Genomic DNA, 25,200 nt, shown 5'->3' with positions numbered 1-25,200 from the left:
CAGTACTGATAGTATGAGTATAGCCTTCACACTTTTAATGAGCATTAACTTTATTTATATAAATTATTAAGAAATCTTACTTTTTAAAAAAATGAATTTAAAATAAATACACTTTTTTTTTGTCTCAACTCTTTATTGAATTCAAATATTTTTACCTAATGAAAAATAAGCTCACAGGTAAACTGCAGGAAGTCCAAGTGTAAGAAAGAATAACATGGAGGAAAAAAGGAACTTGTTTCAGAAAAATTGTTCATGGCAACAAATATATAGCTGTACATAGATATATTCGAATTATAATTCCAGAAAACTCTTCAAATTAAGTTTTCTCCAAACAAAAATTTAAACTGATTATTATTATCTCTAATGTGCTGTATGTTAAAAACCTTCACTCACATGTGTGAATATTTGTTTTGTTTACATTTAAAGCATAGAAATTCGAGGCATAATAATTGATTTGAATTATAATAACAATCTTCAATAATTTAATTGTACACCACTGCTCAAAAATGCATTCTGCTGAAAATGGAATGTTAAATTGTACTTAACCCTTTGGGTACACATTTATTTGAAAAATGTTTTGCACTTGGAGCATATTTAATTTTGTGGGCAAGTAAGAGCAGTAGATTTTATGCAAGAATTAATTTATTTCGTATTTTTCATTATATATATTCCTATATTATATACATTCGTCTCAGTTTCAATGACGTATCAAAATGTCAAGTGCATCTTTGCCCAAACAAATGCATACGTCAAATGTAACCAAAGGGTTAAGAAATCTTACATACAGCAGTTGGACTTTTTACTGTAATCCTAGACAAGATAAAATAACTGGCAAGTTCTTGTTTAAGTATTCTTAGTTACTAACAATAAATTTACAACAAAAAAATTTGGATTGAAGAAATCAATCTATTCCATTCCTTAAAATGTGATAAAATTAAAGTTTTAGATAGCCTTACAAGAGACAGAACCATTACAAGCAAATAATAAATCGAAGAAATATTTTAGGAAGATCGATCAAGAGATGCTTGTGATGGAAATTTTCAAATTATTTTTTTAGTAATAATTTCATTAAAACTGATATATTTGTCATGTTTATGCCCTGTTTTGAAGATAATGAAAAATTATCGAAATGCGGAATCCATCATTTAGAACTTATTACCACAGATGGATGTAAGAGTCAATATTTCTCACTCCAATTTTCCATTTAACTAGAAATAAAAAAATTGATTAATCACAGGTTTTATTAACATCAGGTCACCAAACTTGGTGGATGCTTGCTCAAAAGGGAGTCTCGGAACCTCCAATCCCTGGGTTGAGGCTCTGCCATACCAAACATTAGTTATTACACTTTGTATAACAAGCTCTTCCGAAATCACTTCTGCTTTTTTATTTCCGAGACACGTCTTTTTCAAAAGCAGAGTTAATAAGAAAGTTGAGATCTCCGATATTTGTTTTAAGTTGTTTGTTTGTTGTTTGATTAAGCACATCTCACAATCAAATGTATGGATCAATTTTGCAATTTCTTTTGCATACTATAAATTCAAAAGGTCTATGTATAAAATCAAAAAAGTTTATAAAAATCTGTTAAAAATCTATTCAACTTTCTGTCAGCTATCTTCCGGTAATCTGTAGGCTCATCTCATTTTGGCAAAAGTCAACAACAGCTGCAATAATTTCTGCTCTCAGAGCCGGGGTTGCCCCAGCTATCATCGCGGCAAGGGTTGCGACGTCCCTTGCGTCTACCCGCCGCATGATGCTTTCAATATTATCTGCCAGATGTTGCTTGGCTTCATCAGGCCACTCGGCGATCACTTGTGCCAAAGGTTTGAACTCTTCCCCAATTGTTGCAGCTACAGCAGCTCCTATGGCAGCACCTGCAACAATACATACAAAAATTATAACACGCAACACGTATACGTAGTATAGAGAAAGTACAGTAATCGTCAAAATTTTCGAACTCGAGATTTTGATGAATATTTACGTTTTAGACTTTTTTAAGTTCGAAAAACACATTTTTGGAAAGTGGAAGTCCATTTGTCTGTCTGTGACAAAGATAACTCAAAAATGCATTGAGATAGATGGATATACTTTGGTATACTGTCTTTAAACAAAATTTGCAGATTTCTGTCGAATTTTGAGTAAAATTTGATCAGTGGAAACCCGTCTGTCCAGCTGTTCAAATATAAGTTAACACGATAATTACAAAATGAGGAGAGCTAGATGGATAAAATTCACTAAACAGATATAACATCTATTGTGCAGATATCTATCTACTTTTGAGCCAAATCCAACAAGGGGTTGACCGTCTGTCGGTCTGTTCTTTCAGAAATATGCAAACGAGATTATTCAAAAGCGCTCTGATTTAAATAAATATGTCAAATTCGAATGTGATTTTGTAACTATAAGTAAAGCTATGTGTCAAGTTTTGTTTTAGTCGGTTGGGAGAAAGGCATCTAAACCACAAATTAGACATTTGGGTACTATTAACGCATGCCAGGGATTAATCGCCAAATAATACGCCAAGGAAGACACGAAAGATATATAAATCCAGTAAAAATGTTAAATTCACGACTAAGATTAATATTTCACAGCTATTGTAAGCCAATGCTATGCAAAGCGTTCTTGAAATACATCTTTATTATGAGAAACTTCACTGGAGACCACTCCCGCTGATTAAGTAAACGCACCGACATGCCAAAAGTTATGGGATATATTTCTCTATCATCATATAGCGCTTCCGTTTATTGATGAATTGTAAGAACTAGATATGGAGGAATAAAATTTATCCTATGTAGTGGATATAAGTCCATTGCTATCTAAAGTTTCGAGGTCATGACCAATGGAGGATATTGTGATCTTGAAAATACGCCAAAAAAAAAAAAGGCAATGAGCGATTATATAAAATACAATTAAAATTGTAATAGTGAACTTTCTATTTTCGGATTGTCAGTTTGTAACATTTCTCCATCTCTCAAATTCAAGGCCATAACATAAAAACATTCTCTTTTGCTATCTCGAGGAATATTCTTTCTCGAGCTAACCCCTACATCCACATCAAAATTCCGAAATGCAAAGTCGTCTCCAAAGTCCAAATTTGTTTGTTTGTTTGTTTGTTTGAATGAGGGGGATTTAGAGATTTTTAGCTACAAAGGCTGTCATCCCAGCGTTCAACAATATTTCCAAATAATAAATGTCAAAAAATTTCAAGTGTTGAAGGAAAATATGGAGAGATGGTTTATCTGCAAACGCTTTGCTCGTGAGTTGTTTGAAATTACAGGTTGAAAGAGAGTTGAGGCCCAACTTCGACCAGAGGCAACTTCTGATGCTTGAGTATTTTCGGCAGTGCAGTAAGATATGATCCAAATTATTTAAAGATTGGCGTGTTTCGCAATTTGGTTGATTCAACAGGTTAAAACGATGTAGAAGGCCAGGTGTAATGAGTGTTTTGGTAGAAATTCTAGCGCAAATGATGTCTTCTCTTCTATTTCTTGTCCATTTGGCAATATTTTTTTATGTCTGGAATTTCTCTAAGGATTTCATAATACTTGCTGGACTTTTTCTTAGTTTGAACTTAAAATTTGACAGATGGGGCGAAAAAATTACAAAAATAATCCAGAACGATTTATGACTGAGAAGGCTACATGAATGATGTTGAGGATACTTGAAGATGCATAGATGACAAGTTAGTAATGGATGTAAACTTTTTTTGGCGATGACATATTTTTAAGCAAAGCTTAAACACAATGAATTTCCAACTGCCCACAATTCTTACTATTCACTGCTATGCAGGTTTATGATGGCGCAAAGGTGGCGAATTATTTCAAAAATACCTGGAATTTTGTGGAAATTGCAGCAGCACAAAAGATTTTTGCAACGAGGACAGTGAATTCGTCGCCTCTGAATTTATAAATTGTTGTTTACTGTCTATGTGTAATCGGAATTCTCTATCATTAGCGCTGAAATCCAATTACAGCAGTAACAAAAAGCCCTGCTTACCTCATCTGACTGGTCAGATCCGGTATTTTTGAAATAATCTGTTCGTTTCAGTATTCCAAGACTACCACTTTTCAACGATTCTACCTCATTAAAGAATGAAAAGCGAAAGGATGGGAGAATTTTCAGAATTCTTCGTCGTTCTTTGACCTTGATTTCTGCCCCAATAAATACTTTTTCGTTTAGGTTTCCCCCACCCCCGCCCTATATATATGCGTGCCGTGTCATATATTAGTGTGTATGTCGCATTGTTTTATTTTAACTTAAAATTGCATATCGACTGCTTATATGATTACTTGAAGTGGCACGAAGAATATTTTATATAATATTAAATTCGATCGAAATTATATATCGTTCTTAATCTCAAAATGTTATAAAAAAATCCAATAACAAATAAAAACAAAGTGTTTAACATAAAACATCATTATTTTTTGAAAAAGTGAACTGTCAAATTTTAAGAACAGGAATCGTCTATTTATTCATCATAATTTAATATGACATCTTTAGCAAATAAAAATTTCTCTAAATTTTATTGTGAATTAGTATCTTTTTTCCGACAATGTTACGCATTATCCGTTGTTTTTACACCTCCCAAGCCCACGAATAATCCGAATTCACCTTATTGTTAAATGCAAGCATATCCTTTTTTCATCTCTCCTCTCTCTTCTATTTTGACTAAATTAATGCATCCTGACACATAAAAGTAAAAGTGCAAAGGATTTTCGAATCCGAGAAAGAACAATATCTATGATTATGCTTTATTTATTTATTTTGTTCCTTATTTTTCCTAACAAGTCGTACATTAAATTTTGAATCACATTCTTAATAATGCAGACAAATGTCAAAATACTGTCATGTGTTTATACTAACTCAACTGTGTGTACTGAAAAAACACGGGATGTGAAAAAAGTATTCTGAATAACATACCTGGTACTCCTCCCCATGGTCCACCCAAAATGCAGCCGATAGTTCCACCAATACCAGCCGCAAGGCCATTTTTCAAGGAATTCTTGAGGGTCACACGCAAGTTTTCTTCCTCACACACGTTGCGAACCAAATGCACGATTTCCGTGATCCTGTCTGCCATGTTTCACACCTAAAATTTACAATAATATTAAAAAAACGTTAAAACGGTGACAGTCAATATTCTTCACAAAATGCCTGATTTGATACAGGAGTTTTCTTTAGACACGAAAAGTAAAAAATGTTGTTCACTTCAAACACTAACATGATTAGTCTCCCTCCAAAACTTTCTCGCATACACTCTAATAAAGATGTTATTCCAGGGCAAGCCTTGCGCAGCATTGGCATATAATAGCTATGAAATACTAGGCTTAGGCGTAAATTTAGCACTTTTGCTGCATCCATCGGGTGATCCTTGGCGAATTATTTGGCGATTAATCCATGGCATGCAGTTAATAATTTCAAAATATCGAGTTTGTGTTTTAAATGCGTTTTTCCCAACCGATTGAAAAAAAAAATGTGATACCGAATTACCCTTCTATTTGCAAAATCCCATTCCAAATTTAATATATTTAATTCATTGCGCCTTTGAGTTATCGGTTTACATATTTTTAAAAGTGTAGTGAAAGCTAATAAGTCAGTTAACAGCTACGCTACACGAGCAATTGCTTTTGTATCGTGGTTATGTTACTGGGCTGCGAACACAAGGTCCCAGATTCTATCCTCTCTCATATCAATCCCTACAAAGGAATAGACCAACAGATGGTCAATCCATTGTTGTATTTGGCTCCAAATTTGGTAGGTGTCTAGACACTAGATTTCAAATTTGTGTATCGAATTTTATCCATCTAGTTCTTCTTTTTGTAGTTATCGGGTTACTTTACATTCAAACAGCAGGGCAGACAGACTCCCTTTGAACGGATTTTGTTTAGAAATCTGCAAATTTGTTGTAAAGAACGTATACCAAATTTCATTCCTCTAGATCAAAGCGTTTTTGAGTATCTTTTCTTGGACTCTGTGAGGATATTTTCCAAAAATGTGTTTTTCGAACTCAGGGTGGTCTAAAACGTGGAGATTCATCAAAATCTCGATTTCGAATTTTTTGACGATTACTATTTTCTCTATGTTATGCATACGAGAAAGTAAAAAAAAAAAAAAAAAAAAAAAAAAGGATCGTAATATTTCTTAGATGACTTCAAATCCCATATATTTGTGTTTGAGATTATAATGTCATAATTTCTGTATAAAACTGTACCCATGAAAAAAGTAGTCTTGCAATGTAGCCAGTTATTTTAAGAGAAATAGATTTAAATAGGCACATATCTCAATGCCTTTTACCGTAAGATTCCAATTTCGTATGTAGCAGTCATCCTTTAGGAGAATAGAGTTGTTAAAAATGCTTTAAATACTACACACACAATGACACTGTACTTAATAGTTGGAACAGTTAATAAATATTTGCTCATAAGCTCATTCTCATAAATATGAGGATAAGGTTATTGCATTTTTTTTTTTTCATTTTGAATTTAAGATTAAAATCCAGTAAAAGTTATATTTTAACTATTGTTAGGCATTTCAGTTATTTTACAAAAAATGAATCGTACTTAGTTGAACATTAAATTCTTTACAACATTTGGATCTTCCCCTCTTTAATGCTAACTTCCGAGCTAAAACTTTTAACAGCCTTTTTGTTTCGTACAAGTACTAAAAGGAGATTTATTATTAAAAGTGTTTGCAGGTATACTTTGGTTAAAAATATGATTTAAAATATCAAAAAATTAAATAAAACAGCAATATTTATGTCACAAAGTATAAAAAAAATCCTTTAATATCTCGGATCAAATATCGCATTTTTGAAAATCTCTTTAAAATCATTTTAAATCGTATTTGCAAATGTTGACATCACGCTTATTAACATGGATTTCCATGAATAAATATAGATCGACCATACAGAGTGCTGATTGTCCTCAGAGACCAAAGGTGCATGAAAGGTCTGTAAAAGTGATTGACAGAAATACTATTATTGCAAATATTAAATAAATTAAATCCAAATCTTTATTACTAAAATTAAAAATATTAAATCGATTCAACGTATAAAAACCTAAAATTAAATAATTCTCTCACACTTAGGTTCAAACAGTTCTCGTCATTTAAATAATCAAATAATGTTAAATTAAAATCACCACAGATAAAAATTGAAACCAAAACAAGGAAGTAAATATTATTTTCAATATCATAATAATTCAATATCATAATATCATACTAATTCAAATAAAACTCTAATATTAATAGAATTATTGCTATAATTAAAATAAAAGAAATCAAGTTAAAACACGTACTCAAAAAAGTGTTGGGACACTTACCAATAAATTTTTAAAAAATGCAAACTTAGAAGTTAATATCTTGTTGGGTCCACCCTTGCTTTTTATGACCTCTCGTAGTCTATTTGGCATGGATTGGACCAATTCTTTGCAAAGTGATCCATCGATTTTCGCCCATTTTTCGACCAAATGTTTTCTCAAATTCTGCTTCTTAGAAATTTGATGTTCATACAGTTTTTGCTGCAAATAATCCCACACATGCTCAATGGGATTAAAGTCTGAACTTTGCGCAGGAGTCTTAATAACACTAGGACAGTGGTAGAGGTCCCATAACTTGTAACTATGTTTCCGGTAATTATCTTGGTCAATCTTAAAATGTCTTGAGATTCTCAGCTTGCTTGCACTCTGCTTTAAATTTCGCTTCAGAATGTCAAGATAGGCATATTTATTCATTGTTCCATCAATAAAATGCAAGCACCTGGCTACAGTGCTTGCCATATAATCCCAGACTACTTGATTGCTACCTCCATATTTGAGAGTAAGCCGTAAATTTTTGACATGCATTGTTGTACTTGATTTCCGCCAAACATTTTGCTTTCCGCCCGATCCGAAGGTGTTAATTTTGCTTTCATCAACAAAAATTACATTTTCTCAAAATTATTTTGGCTGCTTTATATACTTTTAGCAAATGCCAACCTAGCTTGTTTATTAGCTTTGCTGATGTAGGGCTTTCTTGGAGGTACTCTGCTATGATATTTATGTTTTCTTAAAAAAATCTGACAGTTTCAGGATTTACAGATTTTCCGAACTTACTTTTACATTGCAGAGTCAATTTTACTGCACTAGTTTTTAAATTAAAATGAACTTGTTTCACAATACACCTCTCTGCACGTTCATTAAATGTTCTTGGACGTCCTGATCTTTGCTATTTTCAACACTATTTGTTTTCTTGAACCTTGAATAATGTTAAAAGCAGTAAACTTACTCAATTTCAAGGGATGCCCTAAACTACGAACTGACTTTCTTTTTTTCCCGATGACTTATTACAAGATTTCGCACATCAACCGATATACAGGGTGTTTATAAAGTCCCGGACCCATTTTGATGTTTAATAACTCATAAAATAATAAAGATAGATTTAAATTAATAACATAAATGGTTAAATAGACTCAAAAAGTTTCATGACCCTTGTCAATGAACTTCCACGTGTGCCCCCTTCGTCGCACGGAGAATATCAAGTCGATAGTCAATTTCACGCCAGGTAGCGACAAGCATGTCGGCATCCACAGAGCCATTTGCGCACTTTATGGCGATTAACAATGCCAGAAACATGAAAGGATGCTTCATCGGAGAACATTATGCTCTTCAGAAAATCAGCAGCATCTTCTATCCTCCTTAGCATATCTGTTGCAAAGGCCATCCTCCTAGGTCTATCGTTCGGTTCCAAAACTTGAACAATTTGAACTTTGTATGCATGCAGTCTTAATTTTTTCTTAATAACCTTGTACACCGTCGAAATTGGCCTATCCAATTCTGTTGCCGCTGATCTCACAGATATTCTAGGATTGTGTAAAAATGTCTCTCTGACATGCTCAACATCAAAATCACTTGTGCAAGGACGTCTGGAACGTTTTTTTATCTTCGATACTTCCAATTTCTAGAAAATTCTTTTTCCACCGCAAGGTGCTGTTTTTGGATGGAGGATCTTTTTGGTAAATTCTTCTGAAATTTCTCTGTGCTTGCACTATCGATTTCATTTCTATGAACCACCATAAAATCTGTGCTTTCTCTTGTGGTGTATGCATTCTCCTTAATATCCGCTCGAATAAAACATCACATACAAAAGTACTACATAGAACAAACACATCAAAAGTAAACATAACATTGCAATAGTTGACAAAAACAAAAGAGAGAAAAATGCAATTAATAAGCAGACAATATTTAGAAAAGTACAGATATTTAGACTGGAAAATGAAGTTATCTGAAATTAACCACACGCGCAGACGATATTTACAAAAGTAAAAATATTCAAACCTGAAAAGGAAAATATATGAGTTATTCCATCAATAAATGTCATAAGTGTGTTTATATCTTTATTATTTTATGAGTTATTAAACATCAAAATGGGTCCGGGACTTTATAAACACCCTGTATATTTGTTTCTCCATTTTTTTTTTATAAGTTATCTTATTCGTTGAAACTTTTAAGTTTAAAATTATAGTTTAAAAAAAGTGATAATAAATTCAATTTTATTGTAGTGCTATATATTTGAAGAGTTACTGATTTCAAAAGTGTCCCAATACTTTTTTGACTCCTATTTGCTTTTCATTTATATTTGAAAGACTTTCAAATAAAAATTCTAAAATACCAATTAAATTTTCCTTACAAACTGTACACCAAATGTTAAAATATTTCTTGATTCACTTTCTTTTTATTTTAATGTGATAAATAGTTTTTAAATAGCTTTACAATTATTCACGATAAGTGTCCCAATATTTTTGAGTTACTATATAGTTTCTAATTTACAAATATGCTATGAAATATAATTTTTCTATTTTTAATTGAAAATTGGAAAATTATATTGCAGTCAAGATCCATTGCTGTACCGTCAAGGAATTCAAAAAGTAATCACAAAGAACAGGAACAAAAAGTTTGAAAAGCATTCAGAAAAGTCAATGATGTAAAAAAATCCATAAATGATATTAAATACTAAAATTCGTTCAAGACACATCTTATTTTTATGAAAAATAATAGATAATAAAACATAGTTTTTTAATAATGAATTTTGATCCATAGTTTCCCTTTACGGAATTTAATACAGATCATTCGTTTGCAACAACGCAAATCTCAAGTCTGCCACTAAGTGTTTTAAATGAAAAACAACATAGAGTATTTAAATCTTACCTCACTTAAGTGCACTTGAATGAAGTTGAAAAATCAACTTCAATACACTTAATTATCTTCCCCAAAATTCGAAAATCTTTGAAATCTAAAGGTAGAACATTTCGTAATTTAAAAGTTACTAATGAAATAATTACAAAATGTAATTTTTTTTTTTTTTTTTTTTACTGAAAGTAGAAGATTTTTTGTAATTCAATATTCAAACATTCTTATTCTTCGGAAAAAATTTCAAAATGAGATTCTACTATCAACTTTATTGATTCAAATTATTATTTCCAATAGCAAAGCATGGAAAAGAAATTGATAGTTCAAGCATTGAAAATCCAGAATATTATTAGGGCCGCGGTGGCCTGGTGGTAAGGTCTCGGCTTCGGAACCGAAGGGTTTCAGATTCGTGACCGAAGAACCGTCGTGTAAGGGGGTCTGTTGCACGTTAAATCCATCATGACCAAACGTCCTCCCGCTGGTGTGGTGTAGTGTGGAGAGGGGGGTGCCAGCTCAGGTGTCGTCCTCGTCATCTTCAAAATTACGAGGTCCTTCCCAAAATAGCCCTAGTGTTGCTTCAAATAGGACGTTAATATAAGCAAACCAGAGTATTATTTTTCGAATCATCGCATTCTATTCATTCTATCAAAATTTCTATGAAGCATTTAAACATACATTTTCTCAATGCATTCAGTTTACAGAGGTTCGAAAAATAATAAGATCAGTGGAGAATCAATTTTGAACCCGAGGCAATTTATACTAAAATAACACTCTTTGAACGAAGTGGTCCATTTAATTTCACATTTCTAACATACTAAAGCTTTATTTTACATTAATCATTTTTATTTTATAAATTTTGTGAAACGCATTACTTTATTTATTTATTATCATTCAGACTATCATCACTACCCGGCATCTGTGTTGTTAAACAATATTATTGAAGTAAAGGTTTAGGTTTATATTTAGATTTCTGGCGCAAGATCCTGTTGCAGAATATGCTGCGCCGAAGCAACTTAAAATTTTTACAGCAAGATAAAAAGTAGTTTATCGTTACGAGAAGTGCAACTGACAGTGTTCAAACTAGTCAAAAGTTAAGGAAAGAAGGTATTAAAACTGCAAGTTAAATTTCATGGATGATACCAACATCTTTAAAGTACGAAAAAACGTTTGGATGATGCGACTCACCCAATAAAAAATCTAAGGTAAAATTGTTGGACTTAAAATGCTTCCAACGAAGATCGGTAAAACTTTCGTATTCTATTAAAATGTGTCGGATTGTTAAAATATCTCCACAATTAAAACATACTGGCGGTGGCTCGGCAAAAAGTAAAAACTTATGTGTCAAGCGAGTGTGACCAGTGCGTAGTCGGGATAAAATTACATCATAGCGCCTGCTTAGTTTTGAAGACCAGTTGGCCAATTGTGGTTTAATAAAGTGAAGCTTGTTGTTAGTTTCCATGTCCCATTGATTTTGTCACTGGCGATAGCACCAATGAATAATAGCTGTACGCATATCTTTATAAGAAATACGTTGGGGCAAAATTACACTCGCTGACTTAGCTGCTGTATCTGCGATTTCATTTCCAGAAATACCCATGTGCGAAGGGATCCAGGAAAGCAAAATTCTAATATTTTTCAAGTATAGAAGACGGTATATCTTCTTCACTTCCTGTAGAAGTGTATGACCGAGAGATGAAGAGTTTAGAGCCTGCAGAACACTCAGAGAGACCGTGTAAATAACAGACTTATGGATCTGTTGTTCATCAATATATTTGAAAGCTAAGTAAATAGCAGTTAATTCCGAGGTAAAAACAGAAGTAAAAGGATGGAGTTTATAACTTATAATGCGATGACCATGAACAAATGCGCAACCCACATGATGAGGTGACTTAGAGCCATCCGTAAAAATGGGTTCATAAGAACAATAAAATTCTTGATGACATTTAAAAAGTGAAATAAAAACCGAGCTATCAGTGTCTGGTTTTCTAAATTGTTTAAATGGGTCTTCATAGTGTAATTTATTTTCTATCCATGGAGCTGAATTTGGGCTATCATCCGCATATATTTGTATATCGGTAAAATCATTTGGTAATATTCTTCGTATACGCAATCCCAAATGAGGTATGTAGGATTTGCGTGAATTAAACAAACGGTCGTTAACGTCATTCTGGATTTTCTCATGAAAAGGATGGCGTTTATTGGATAAAATGCGATAGAAATAAAACAATGATAGCTTCAATCTCCTATTAGACAAAGGAGGCTCAAACGCTTCAGCATATAAACTAGCTACTGGTGATGTCCTGAATGCTCCAATGCACAATCGGAGAGCGTGATGGTGAACAACGTTCAAATTGAAGTAAAGGTTCAAAGTTTATAAATATTCTAATAACGAAGGTAATGAGACATATAGGAACATGACCAAATAGGATTAAATATTATTATTATTATCCTAATCTTTTATACTTCGCAGAATTTGTATTTGCTACAAACTTATTTATTTGGCAACTAGAAATTTTTTAATTGACATACTTGCAGCCATCTCTCAACCTAGTGGTTCTAGGCAGTAAGTTACCAAATCTACCTAATCGAAAATCCGCCACTGAATAAAATACATAATTATAACATACGATTGCAAGAACTCCTTTTAATGCTTTCGATACACAAAAATAGATTTGCTATAATTTCTAAAAACTAATATAAGTGTTTTTGTTATACAGCGTTTATAACACTCCTTATCTATCAAGAACGTGAAAACGATGCTTGCTTCAGAATGGCGAATTAGACTCGACACAGACGTGCAAAAGGGTGAGAGGCTTACAAGAGCATTATTATGCATATGTTCAAAAACGTAAAACTTTTTCTTGCTATAAAAATATAAAATTTTATCTTACTTCTGCAATTAAATCATAGCGTTAGTTATTTCAAACTTAAAAAGTGAAAAATTTTATTACCCTTATTTTTAAAAGCAACAAGAAATGGTATAATAAATACTTTTAAAAATGAATAAAAATGATCTGGTTGTATTTCTTTACCTGGACTGGAGTTCTTTACCTGGAATCAAATGCTAAAAATATGTTTTAAGACTATTTGTAGAAAATATTGTATAAAATTAGTGTATCTGTATAATGTTGTTGTTGTTTCTAATGGCATTTGTCATAGACAAGCCCACTGACTTTAGCAGTCAATGATTTAAAGCCAAGGTGCGTCTCCTATTTTTTCAGTAGCGCCATCTAGGGCCAAGAGTACGACTTAGCTACACACACCTCACAACCCTTTTTACGGGACGGACTTCATTCATGCATTTCATTCACTCATCCACAGATCGTAATTTAGACCTGAATCAGAGAACGATCACCTCTGATCCAGTACCCCCAGTGGTATTACTCTCTACATAGAGGACTTTGTGACCACGACAGATTTATACGTGCGCCAACCACCACACACACGGAGATTCTTCGGCCGGTGGGTTTCGAGCGTATCTGTATAATAAAAAGTGCATATTCTAAGAAGTAAAAATGAAAGTAAAAATCCCTGCTTTGATTTATCATTCAAAAACATTATTTTTATCATAATTTTAATAATAACGAAAGTGCGCGATTTAATGATCTAATGAAACAAAAAATTCATTAAAATATCAAAACTAATAAACTATCATAACACTAAAAATATTATTACAAATCTTATATGAAATTTATTTTGAAGTAATTATTAAAGTTAAAGAAAAAAATGTACGAAAATGAAATTAGTGTCACTGAAAATTTTAATTCTTTCAGTTTTAAGATGTAAATTTATTATTAGTTGAGAAAACATTTTAGGATGATATAGCTGAAAAATGATAGGAACTAGCTTGATTTTTTTATTAATTGCTATTTCAATAAACTTTGGACTTTTAAAAAATTGAGAGTGACTTTCCTCTTTTCTAAAAAAGCACGAGTCTCAAATTGTATCAAGATTGTTTGAAAATTATCAATTTATTCATTAATATTCAAAAACATTCATTAATATATATAAATAGATGACAAAAGAATTTAAATGTAAATGGAAATTAATGACATTCTAAGGAATAATGAAATTCAACTGCTTATCACACATTAAAATAGTGATAAAAAATTGAAATGAAGAATTCCTCAAAAGACACTTTTTTGAAACTAAAACAAATTTGCTTTTGTCAATAAATACTAATAACTGATTACATTCACGATTTAAGGGACAGTAAACTTTAAAATAAGCAAAAATGGGCGGAAACATGAAATTTTATTTTTACTGTTTCCTCTTCAGAATATATGTATATATTCAACAAAAATAGTGTTATAAGATATCAATTATCGATAAGATTATTCAATAAAATGAATATTTGAATGTCGTAGAGGGAAAAAAGCACATTTTAACGGCTTTCATCCTAATGATATTATAATTAGATTTAAATATCTTTGAAATGTTCCAGATGTCTCAGTTTTTGAAGAAATTAAATGGAATTGATAATAAAAATTTCGGTTAAACATTAAACGAAAATAGTGTATGCATTTTATATTTTGATCTTTTTAGATAATTAAAAGTCAATTTTAGTTCAGATAAACATAAAATTCTGATGAAAATTCAATAAGTGTGCCTAGAAACATTTCTAAAAAATTAGCATTTAATTGGAATTATAAAATTATACACCGTTTCGTTTCAAAAAAATTTATATTGGGTAATAAGGAAAAAATAAAAGAAAAAAATTAAAAAACAAGTCATCCGGAATGTTCTGAAATTTTAAAAAATTATATATCTTTTAATTTTTGAAAAAAAAATATTTCGTTTCAAATCGTTTTTTTTAAGGAATTTGACGTATTTATATTTTAATAAATATGCATAAAAAATTTTACAACTCTGAGGAAATAATTCGCAAACACAACTAATAGAGTCCACCGTTCTCTTAAACAAGCTAATCTGGGCCACTTTAATCAAACCTTGAACGTTTTGAAAGCAGAAATAAAATGCCTTATAACCTGCAATTACAGAAAACATTTGATTACCCTAAAAAATTATATAAAATTTGAAAGTAATCAATAATTGAAATCCAACAGCTGATCAATTGATTATTCCTATACCTTTTTGCACATCGAGAATAGTTTTTTTTTTTTTTTAATCTTTCACACAACACACACAAAGTGCTTAAGAAGTGGGAAGTGCGAAATATATTTATATATAATTCCTCTCCTTTCTTTCAAATTCGATAGCTAAGCTAATTTAATTTAAAATAAATCTAATGATCTAATAATAAATTACTAGTACTAACATATTAAAATGAATTAAAAAATGGCCATATCACGTGGGACGATAATATGGGATAATTACTTGAAATTCGGTGTAAATCTGGATATCTCTTCACTTCAATTTTAAAAAATACAGCATCCCCCCCCCCCTCCTTTTTTTTTCAAGCGGAAGAATTGCATTTTATTTCGGTCTGTTATGACCGGACATCTGATTCCAAGTTACTTCCTTCAAGAGGGAAAGATTAACGAGATGCGGTCGTTTCCTACATTTGGCTTGACATCCATCTTTTGGCATCCTCTTCAATAGTAAAGGTTCACAATTGATTCAAATAACTTATTGTCACAAAATGTTCGCAACAAATTTTTTTTAAAGAGAAGGTAAAAATTATATGAACTTGAAAATAATAACAGTTATTAAAATAACAACTATCTAAATGAATTATTTATAAAACATTATTGTCATTTAAAAACTGAATCTCGATTTTAAGACGAATATCAAAATTTTAAATCACCCAAAGAACGAACAAAACATTTGAATTTGAAAACATTTTACCTCTCTATTAAGGCCAGACTAAGAAATAGGACCTAGGGGACCCCCAACTCTAGAGAGAGGATTCCAAAGCCTCAAGATTTTCTTATGGTGTTTTGAGAATAGTAGGAATTTTGTGTTTTCATTTAATTTACAAGAGTCGTGCACTCTAATGTGCTAAAATACAATTGAGTAACATTTAAATTTTGCAGTAATAATGGATTGTGTTACAAAAAATATGTGTCATTTTTCTTTATTATTATATTGTTTAACCATACTATTTACTTATAAATTTTAATTTCGAATTTTTAAGAGATGGGATATGAAAACGAACTTTTTGAAAATAACCCGAAATTTAAAGTTTTTTTTTTTCAGCCTGTCAGATTTTGCTACTTAAATCTGCTTACGTAGAGATTAAAATAATAATTAGTCAATTAATGTCTAAATTTTGGAAGACAGGAACGAAAAAAAGATGGGACTGAGATTTTTTTGAAATTTTAATTATAATTAAAAATTAATCAAAATTTTGGAGTTCTTTTGCGATAACATTCGAAAATATTACAATACCAAACTGATTTTTGAGTCACCTTAAAATTCAAAACATTATTTTTCTAATAATACTAGCATTTTGCCGAGTAAATTTTTTCTATATTTAATTATTATCTATATTTTTGAAAAAAAAATATTTTAAATACATTTTCCAACAAGAATACGAAGATGTTTAAGAATTCTGAACGGGCAGTAAAATGAACAGGACGCCATAATGCTTTTGAAATAGTTTATATATCTATAAAAATTTGAAATTTAAAAATATTCTGCTGAAGGAACTATTTAGTCCAAGTTAAATAAAATATTTAAGTGGGAATTGTAGTGACCATTCATCTAGCTACATGTAAACTAGCTGGTCGCCAAAGATGGCTACTGGATAAATAAGAGCTTTTAGCTTGTAAGATATTGTTGATTAAATAATACAGGTTTCCTTTTTAAAAAAAAAATATTTTTTTTTTTTATTTTTTGAATATTACTACTTTTAAGATTATTTACGGATCAGATTTTCTTTACTCTGTTTTCGTCAATGCTTATTTCCTTCTATCTTTCATTTGGCTCTTTTCAATAATTTTTCTTTTAAAAAAAGAAAAAGAGAAAGAAATATTATCGTGAAGGATCCATTTTGCCATCATCTTAGCACTGTGATGATTTTTGAGCCCCCCCCCCCCCGCGCCCCATGTATCCAAAAAACAGACGACCGCTTCCAGTGCTTGTGCTGAAGACCACAACAGCATTTTGGGAACATTTAGGTAAAATAATTTACCAAAACAATCCAGATTTCCGATTTTTCCTTCCCCTCTTTTTTTTTTTTTTTGCATCGGAATGAAAAAGTTTTTTTTAAAGAAAATAGTCTCATATTATCAAAGATAAATTAAATTTACTTTTTCGATGAGTTAAAATAATTAGTTTTGAATAAAAATAAAGAGAAAGGGAACATCACTGATAACCATATAGTTCTGTTTCCGAACTTTGTTTTGTATTAAAAAATAGTCCGGGAATGAAAAATTATCAGCTTCTCATCCTCATAACGGAGGTGCTCCCTGCTGGGATCAGTTTATAAATAAGATAAACGAAATAGAATTTTACAAAAAGTTAAGTTTCTAAAGGATTCCTTTTTCCAACTTTTATTAAAATAATGTCTCTACATGAACAATGTAAATCAAATATCAACAAAGGATGACAATAGTAATAACAAAATGTTTTATTTATTCATCTTGGAATTCACCGACATTTTCTTAAAATTTTGTAGTTTTGTCTGCCCCCCCCCCTTTAGCGTGGGTGAGTGTATTTTGTCCACCCCCACTTCTAACATGCTTCCCTAGATTATGCTTTTGGTTCCTTTAATATCTTTGATATAAATTCAAAAATTTTGATCACTTTCAGCACTCTATTCTAAGATGAGGAATGCTTATCTTTAATTTTATATCCCATGCAATCAATCAAGAGTGTAAAAACCTGAAATATACATCGCGATCAGCGAGCCAGTATAATTTTGGAATCCGATGTATTCATAGCAGAAGGGAAAATGAAGCGACGTCATCATAAAATACATCATGAAGTTACTTTAGACAACAGGAAAAGCTTGCATTAGTCATGCCTTTGTGACATCATGTTGGGAAAAGTTTTTGTTGTCGAATTTAGGAATATATAGACGCTAATGGCGCAATCAGCAACATGAAAGGATAGACATTTGTAACAATCTAGATATTATTATGACCATATTAACCAATACAATGGCCACTCGATTAAGTTTTGTCGAATCTCGATTATATCAATCATTCACGCTCACTTCACGCCATTTAAATGGATTGGGGACATTCCAGACCCTTCCATATATTAGCTCATTCATTTAAACCTAGTACAAAAGTCATTTCAACTCAATATCGAGAAGTGAAAGACGGGTTAAAGTAACTAGGTAGTGCGCCCGTATCTTCCGTCGAGTTGCGATGTCGATAAAGTAATCAGCGACGTTTTTGCTTACTATTTTCTCTAGAGATCGGATGGTTTGTTAATTTTAGTTTAATGGCGCAAGAGCCAAAGATTTACTATACTGCGCAATAGAGTTTGGATGGAAAACAGAGACTGCGTCAATAAAACGGGAAGGCATTTAATGACTATGTTTAAATCACATGTAATTTAAAAAGACGTCCTTTCTTTAAAAAAACGAAATAAAGTATTTGACAATTGCATATTAAATAATTATTTAACCTAACTTAACGTTTGAAACTAATAAACTAAGAAATAAAATGTAGATGTAATTATGAATAACCATCTTCATAAATCTTCCGCAACTGATGCAACACTTCACACGTGGTGCTCTTATCAACGCCTTTTGAACCGCTGATGCAGTTTAGCTATCGACAGCCGGCAGTGGATTATCATTTAAAAATGAAAGTAAAATTGATAAAAAGTTTCATCTTAATGGTAAAAAAGTTCGCGACTTCTATTTCAAAAAATTCCTCTCAGCAAGCTAGAAAAAAAACTCAAACTGTTTAGCATCTAAGTTAATGTTTTCAATTTTCTTTGAATTGTGAAGCAAAAACAAAATAATGCATATTAAAAAGATCGTATACTAGGTATTCCAAAATGACTGATAGATTTTGAAAATTAATTTTGAATGCGATAGAAATGTATCGTTTGCAGCCTTATACTTGGAAATCAGGGAGTTTTACCCCACCAAATTTTAGACTTAATTAACATTGCAACCGACAGGAAAAAGACTTTTAGTACTGAAACTAAACAAGGAATGAAATAGTTCAGTCTACCTACAAATAAAATTACCTCTTAAAAATAAAAATACATATAATTAACACATCCACTATTATGATACTAATTATTTAAAATTTCACAAAATAATGAACACATTGTTCTTATCTTGCATAGAAAACTTTTTATAAGAAGAAGTTACATTTGAAATTCACACTAAATGTTACCTTCTATATTTTAACTGAAGCTTCCATTTATTCTTTAATCCAGCTTATCGCACTTTAAAAAAAAACTTTGAATACAGAAACTAGCATTGAATACTCTTTCAAAAACTTTCTTGTATACTCTTTATTAAAGGTACTAAGCCCCCCCCCCCGTATAAAATTGTGAACCTTGGGTAAGATCGCGAACGTCTTGCATAGCATTAGAGAACAATAGTTACAAAATATTAATATTTGACGGGAATCTAGGGATTATTATTGAATCTATCATGCGATATTTGGCAATTAATCACATGCAAGCGATTAATACACAAGTACCCGAAAATCGAGTAAGTAGATGGACGTGTGTTTTTATAAAACCGACAGAAGCCAAAATATGACATAAAATTACAATGTAGTAAAATAAATTACATATCAAATTTTATTTATTTAAGGCAGCGTGTTTTTAAGTTCTTGCGTTTACCTGAATAAGAAAGTATTATACAAAGCCGACAAAACGGTCATCCTTTGACAGATTTGGTTCAAAATTTGATAAAAATCTACATTTTAGAAGCTAAATTTGTATACTAAATTTTATGTATCTGGCTCTTGACGTTTTGTTCGATTCATTTTTACTCAAACAACCGGACCAACAGACATTCTCTGCATGAATTTCTTCCAAAATTTCATTGAAATGTACAAATTTGATATAAAGATCACATACTAAATTTCATTCATCTACCTGAAAGTGTTTCTGACTTATCGTTGATTTAAATTATCAGGTATTTACACTTTAGATGTTAAATCCGTGTACAAAATTGTATTCATTTAGCTCTCCTCATTTTGTAGTTATTATGTTAACCAGACCAAAAGGCAAACACATTCTTCCTCTGAATGAATCTTGTTCAAAATATTGCAGTAATCTAAAAATCTGGTACAAAGGCTATAACAACAAATTTCATCTGTCTAGATCAAAGTGTTTTTGAGTTATTGTGTTCAAAAACAAACATCATTAGAAAAATTTGTTTTCCTGACACAGGGAGGTATAAAACGTGAAGATTCGTTGAAATTTCGAGTTTGAATTTGTTGTCAATAACAATATTTCTCCTTTGTATAATACGTGTACCAGAAAATAAAAAACAGAAGGAAACTATTAGGATAACAAAAAGGAAAAAAAAATTAGGCAATGACAAATATCTTCTGAGACAAACTACTACTCAAAGTAAGGTCAAAGTCAATATATTTACTCAAAGTATGGTAAAAATATGTAAGTTCAAAATACCAACAGAGACACTGACCGGCTAGTAAACAAAATAGACAACTAACAAAAAAATTACTATTAATTTGTATTTAATGTGATCTTCACATTGTTTATTTTTATAAATATATTTATATTTATCTTCTTAAATTAATATTTATCTTCAACAAATTTTATTTATTTTTAAATCAATTTTTTAAGAAAGCAGCGGGAGTGGCTTTCACAAAACTTTTTCGCATACTGTATACTAAAGGTATTATCCCAGAGAGTGCATAGCATAGCACTGATGTACAATAGTTACAAAATAATAATATTTGGCGAGAATTTAGAATTTTTATTGAATCTATCGTGTTATTCTTGGCGAGGTTTCTGGAGATGAATCCCTGGCATGCGGTTAATAATTTCAGAAAATAAAATTTTTGTTTTAGATTGCGTTTTTATCAACCAATTAAAACGAAAATTTGACACAAAACTACACTTGTAGTCACAAAAATACTATACCAAATTTGATATATTTAAATCTTTGCTTTTTTTTTTTTTTTTTTTTTTTTGAATTATTGCGTAAATATTTCTGAAAGTACAAACTAATCGATGGTCAACCCGTTGATGGTTTTGGCTCAAACTTTGACAGGAGTCTATACTATACATGTTAAATCTGTGTAACCGAATTTTATCCATCTAGCTCTCTTTGTTTTGTAGTTATCTTGTTAACTAACTTATATTCGAATAATAGAAAATACCGACTTCCCCTGAACCAATTTTATACAAAATTTCATAGAAATCTGCAAATTTGGTGAAAAGACGGTATGCCAGATTTCAACCATCTAGCTCAAAGAATTTTTGAGTTATCTTTGTCACAGATCTAAAACGCGGAGATTTGTTAAAATCTTGAATTCCAGTTTTTTTTTTTTTTTTTTTTTTTTTTTTTTTGAGTACAAAACGTTCTTTATACTACGTATACTAGAAAGTAAAAATCAAACGTTTAAAAGGTAACTTAATCAGATGATATATTTTAATTTAATTTTTTACTTCAAAGATTCCAAAAAGATTTTTATTTGTTTATTTTTTATAGCTATATTACGGGAAAAAAATGAATAATTAAAAAAATTCTTGAAAAATTAATAATAATTATTAGTTAGTGGTTTTCTCAATTTACAAATATACGAATTTAATAATAATGATACATTGTAACGAAAAAAGCAGTCTTAAAACAAATATAAAATAAAAATTAGTATTCAGAAAACCTGTCAAGTGGAATATAACATAAGCCCATTAGTTGAATAATTAATATATATTTATATAAAATTGAATTTCATTAGTTTGTTTGAAATTTATACAATTCCCTGCTCCTTAATGGATTTGAGCAAAATTCCTTACCATCTAGAAGGATTACGCTATTAAAAATTCCCATACCCCCCCCCCCCCCTCCAAAAAAAATAAAATAAGGATTAAAAAATTGTACTTTTTTTTCCCTTCGTAACTTTAAAACAAATCCTCAATCAAAAGTTATTTTTGCGCCATTTTAAAATTTATAAAATTAACTTTTTAACAACGCCACTTCCATTACCATATAATTTTTCTTTGTGATTTTTAATAGCTTTTGTAAGTTAAATTTTGTATCATTTCTTTTTTTATATAATAAATTTATTTCATATCATGTATCTCTCGCGCTTATACCAAAATTAAAGTTCAATTGCTTTCTCTAGGCATTTTCATTTTTGCCTTTATTACTTGAAACATTATCTAAGTTTGGTAATTGCTGGATTTTTTTTTTGTAGAAATTAATATTAAAACGATTACATGCAATATCAAATCAAGAAATTATTATCTGAGATCAACTAAGAACCTATATTCTTCCCTCTCTTGGCGATATCAATCTTTTTAAAAAATCAATATGAACCAATAAGCTCAATGGCCAATTATGTGTTATAAACTCCAAGCAGAATATTTGGCGCATTTTTTCCAAGCAGAATGTTTGCGCCAAATTTGAGGTTGAAAATGCCATTATCTGAAATCTTCGTATTATTAATTAATTAAGATTGAAGATATCAAAATTTCTTAAGGAATCGAATACGAAACTTGTATGACGTAAAGTTATATGTGTTTTTATTTTTTAACCCTCTTACAGAATAGATAAATGCAAGCGAAGGCGGCTAATATTTCAACCTATATAATGTTAAAAAAATAATGAATTATTCTTTAATTTAGCTAATAATGATTTCAATAATTCAATGTAAAAGTTCATTCCTAATATTTTATAATTCGTAGATTATTCTATAAATTTATTCATTTGGCGTCTTGACTAACAGCATTATTTAATCGATTTGCCTAATCTGAGTAGTAAGAAATATTCCACCGGACTAACTAAAATGAATTTTAAGGGGACAGTGAACTCTATTGGACACTTTGGGGAATTATTCAGTCAGGATTAAGAAATTTTTTATGCATATTTATTAAAATATAATTACATCAAATTCTTTTAAAAACATTTTAAAACAAAATGTATTATTTTTTAAAAAATTTAAAAGATATATAATTTTTAAAAATTTCAAAATATTCCAGGAAACTTAATTTTTAATTTTTTTCTATTATTTTTTTCTTATTACCTAATGTGAATTTATTAGGAACAAACTTATGCATGATTTTGTAATTCCAATTAAATACTAATTTTTTAGAAACATTTTTATGCACACTTACTGAATTTTCACAGGAATTTTGGTTTTCTGTACTAAAATTGAATTTTAACGAACTAAAAAAAACTCAAAACATAAAATGCATACCCCATTTTCTTTTAACGTTTGACCGAAATCTTTATTATCAATTTCATTCAATTTCTTCAAAAATTAAGACATCTGGAGCATTTCAGACATTTAAATCTAATATCATTTTGAGAAAAATCATTAAGATGTACTTTTTTTCCTCTTAACCCTTCAAATATTTATTTTACTGAACATTTCATTTTAGTTGAATATAAACATATATTTTGGTGATGAAGCGATAAAAATAAAATTGCACGTTTTCGTTCATTTTTGCTTATAAGTCCACTGTCCCCTTAATTGCTCCTTTCAGAGGATGTCCTTCAACAGTGATTAAACTTCTGTCATCACAGCTGGCAGCTGTCCAACGGTCAACGTCAATACACTAAATGTTGGCATTTAAAAATGATATTTTTTCTACCAAAAGTTGCAACAAGCATCAAATATTTCATTTTCTACAATTAGTTTACTAATAGGGCATATCTTAATCAAAATATTTCATTAAATAACGGCGCAAGATAACTTACCGAAAGGAAAATTCTCTCTTTTTAATTTCCTCTTACCTAGCAGAGGAAAAGCCAGTGGAGAAATAACACGTATATTCGCCGTCAGCGTTTGTTTTCACAATGAAGTGTTACTGATGTTAAAGGAAAGCCTGTTATCATTTCTTCGCCAAGGTTATTTGTGGTGAAAAAGAGCCAAAGGTTGCTACTCAATCTAGTTTCACTTTTGTTTCTTGGCTTCAATCTTAATGAATCGTCAACTTATGTAGTCTATTCTTGTTGACAGTAGCGAATTTTTCATACCGCAACAATTTTATTAGAGAATGTGTGGTCATTTACATGCATGGGTTTCATTAAACTTTAGAAGTTAATTCGATTTTTTTTTCTATATAGCAGCTGCCTAAGACTACTGAAAATTAATATTAATTGCAGATTAATCATTTACACTTTAATTTAAAGCATAAATTCTACGAGAGAAAATGAGAGATACATATCACGTTATGACTGAAGGCCTTTATAATATTATGAGTGAATTATATGACTATCAAAATTTGAAGTTTTAAAATATTTTGCTGAAGAATCTATTAAAGTTGGAATTGCATAAAATATTTAATTATTAAAATTTTAACGAACATTAAGATTAGCGAGCCGGCTGGTCGCCAAAGGCGGCTAGTTTTAAATAAAGGAAGAAATACAGCTTTTTTAATTATAAAATATTAAGACCCTAATGTACATTTTAAATTATTAAAATCATTAAATAAAATGTAAATTAATTATTTTCCTAATATGAGCCGTTTATTTTGAAAGTAATTTTATTTGGGGCGTCTATTTTTGACAAAAATGGTGATAATGGTAGTTATAGATGAAACTTGTTATGATCTTTTTATGTGTAAACAATTTAAAGTAAAAAAATATTCAGATTCTTATATTTGGGAGATGGAAGTTTTAGCTCTTAACAGTATTGAAAATCTGTTTATTTTGAGAGTGATGCAAGTCCATTTTAGATTGAAATTATATTTGACCGAATATATTACGGCAAAATTTAGCACCGTCTGCTGTATGGTGAAGCAAATGCTGCCGTTTGACATCATGTCTGAAATCTAGGGTGTTTCTATCGATCAATCTATCTTTGATAATGAAAATCGGTGGTTGTACAGTATTTCATAAATAATAAAAAGTATATCTTAATTTTGTGTTTCAATAATAATATGTTTACTTCCAACACCGATTGTTCACCACCGACAATGAAATAAATATCATTATTCACAAATTTTTATTGTC

General features: G+C 30.5%; 1 protein-coding gene across 2 annotated transcripts; it reads right to left on the bottom strand.

Moving 5' to 3' along the window:
- Window positions 1–1,223: 1,223 nt before the first annotated feature.
- On the bottom strand, window positions 1,224–24,081 carry LOC129984483 (protein C19orf12 homolog). Of its 2 annotated transcripts, none has more exons than XM_056094374.1 (3): window positions 23,944–24,081; window positions 4,921–5,089; window positions 1,224–1,874 (listed from the first exon to the last, which is right to left on the bottom strand). In XM_056094374.1, the coding sequence occupies exons 2-3, from the start codon at window positions 5,078–5,080 to the stop codon at window positions 1,612–1,614; spliced, it is 423 nt and encodes a 140-aa protein (XP_055950349.1). In that variant the 5' UTR covers window positions 5,081–5,089; window positions 23,944–24,081; the 3' UTR covers window positions 1,224–1,611. The 2 variants fall into 2 exon arrangements, with proteins under 2 accessions (XP_055950349.1, XP_055950348.1); XM_056094373.1 differs by lacking the exon at window positions 23,944–24,081 and adding an exon at window positions 10,182–10,276.
- Window positions 24,082–25,200: the final 1,119 nt, after the last annotated feature.

This window comes from Argiope bruennichi, chromosome 9, assembly GCF_947563725.1.
Source record: "Argiope bruennichi chromosome 9, qqArgBrue1.1, whole genome shotgun sequence".
In the NCBI taxonomy this organism is placed as follows: domain Eukaryota; kingdom Metazoa; phylum Arthropoda; class Arachnida; order Araneae; family Araneidae; genus Argiope; species Argiope bruennichi.
Note: the sequence above shows the minus strand (reverse complement) of the source record. Positions and strands in the feature narration are given on the sequence as shown.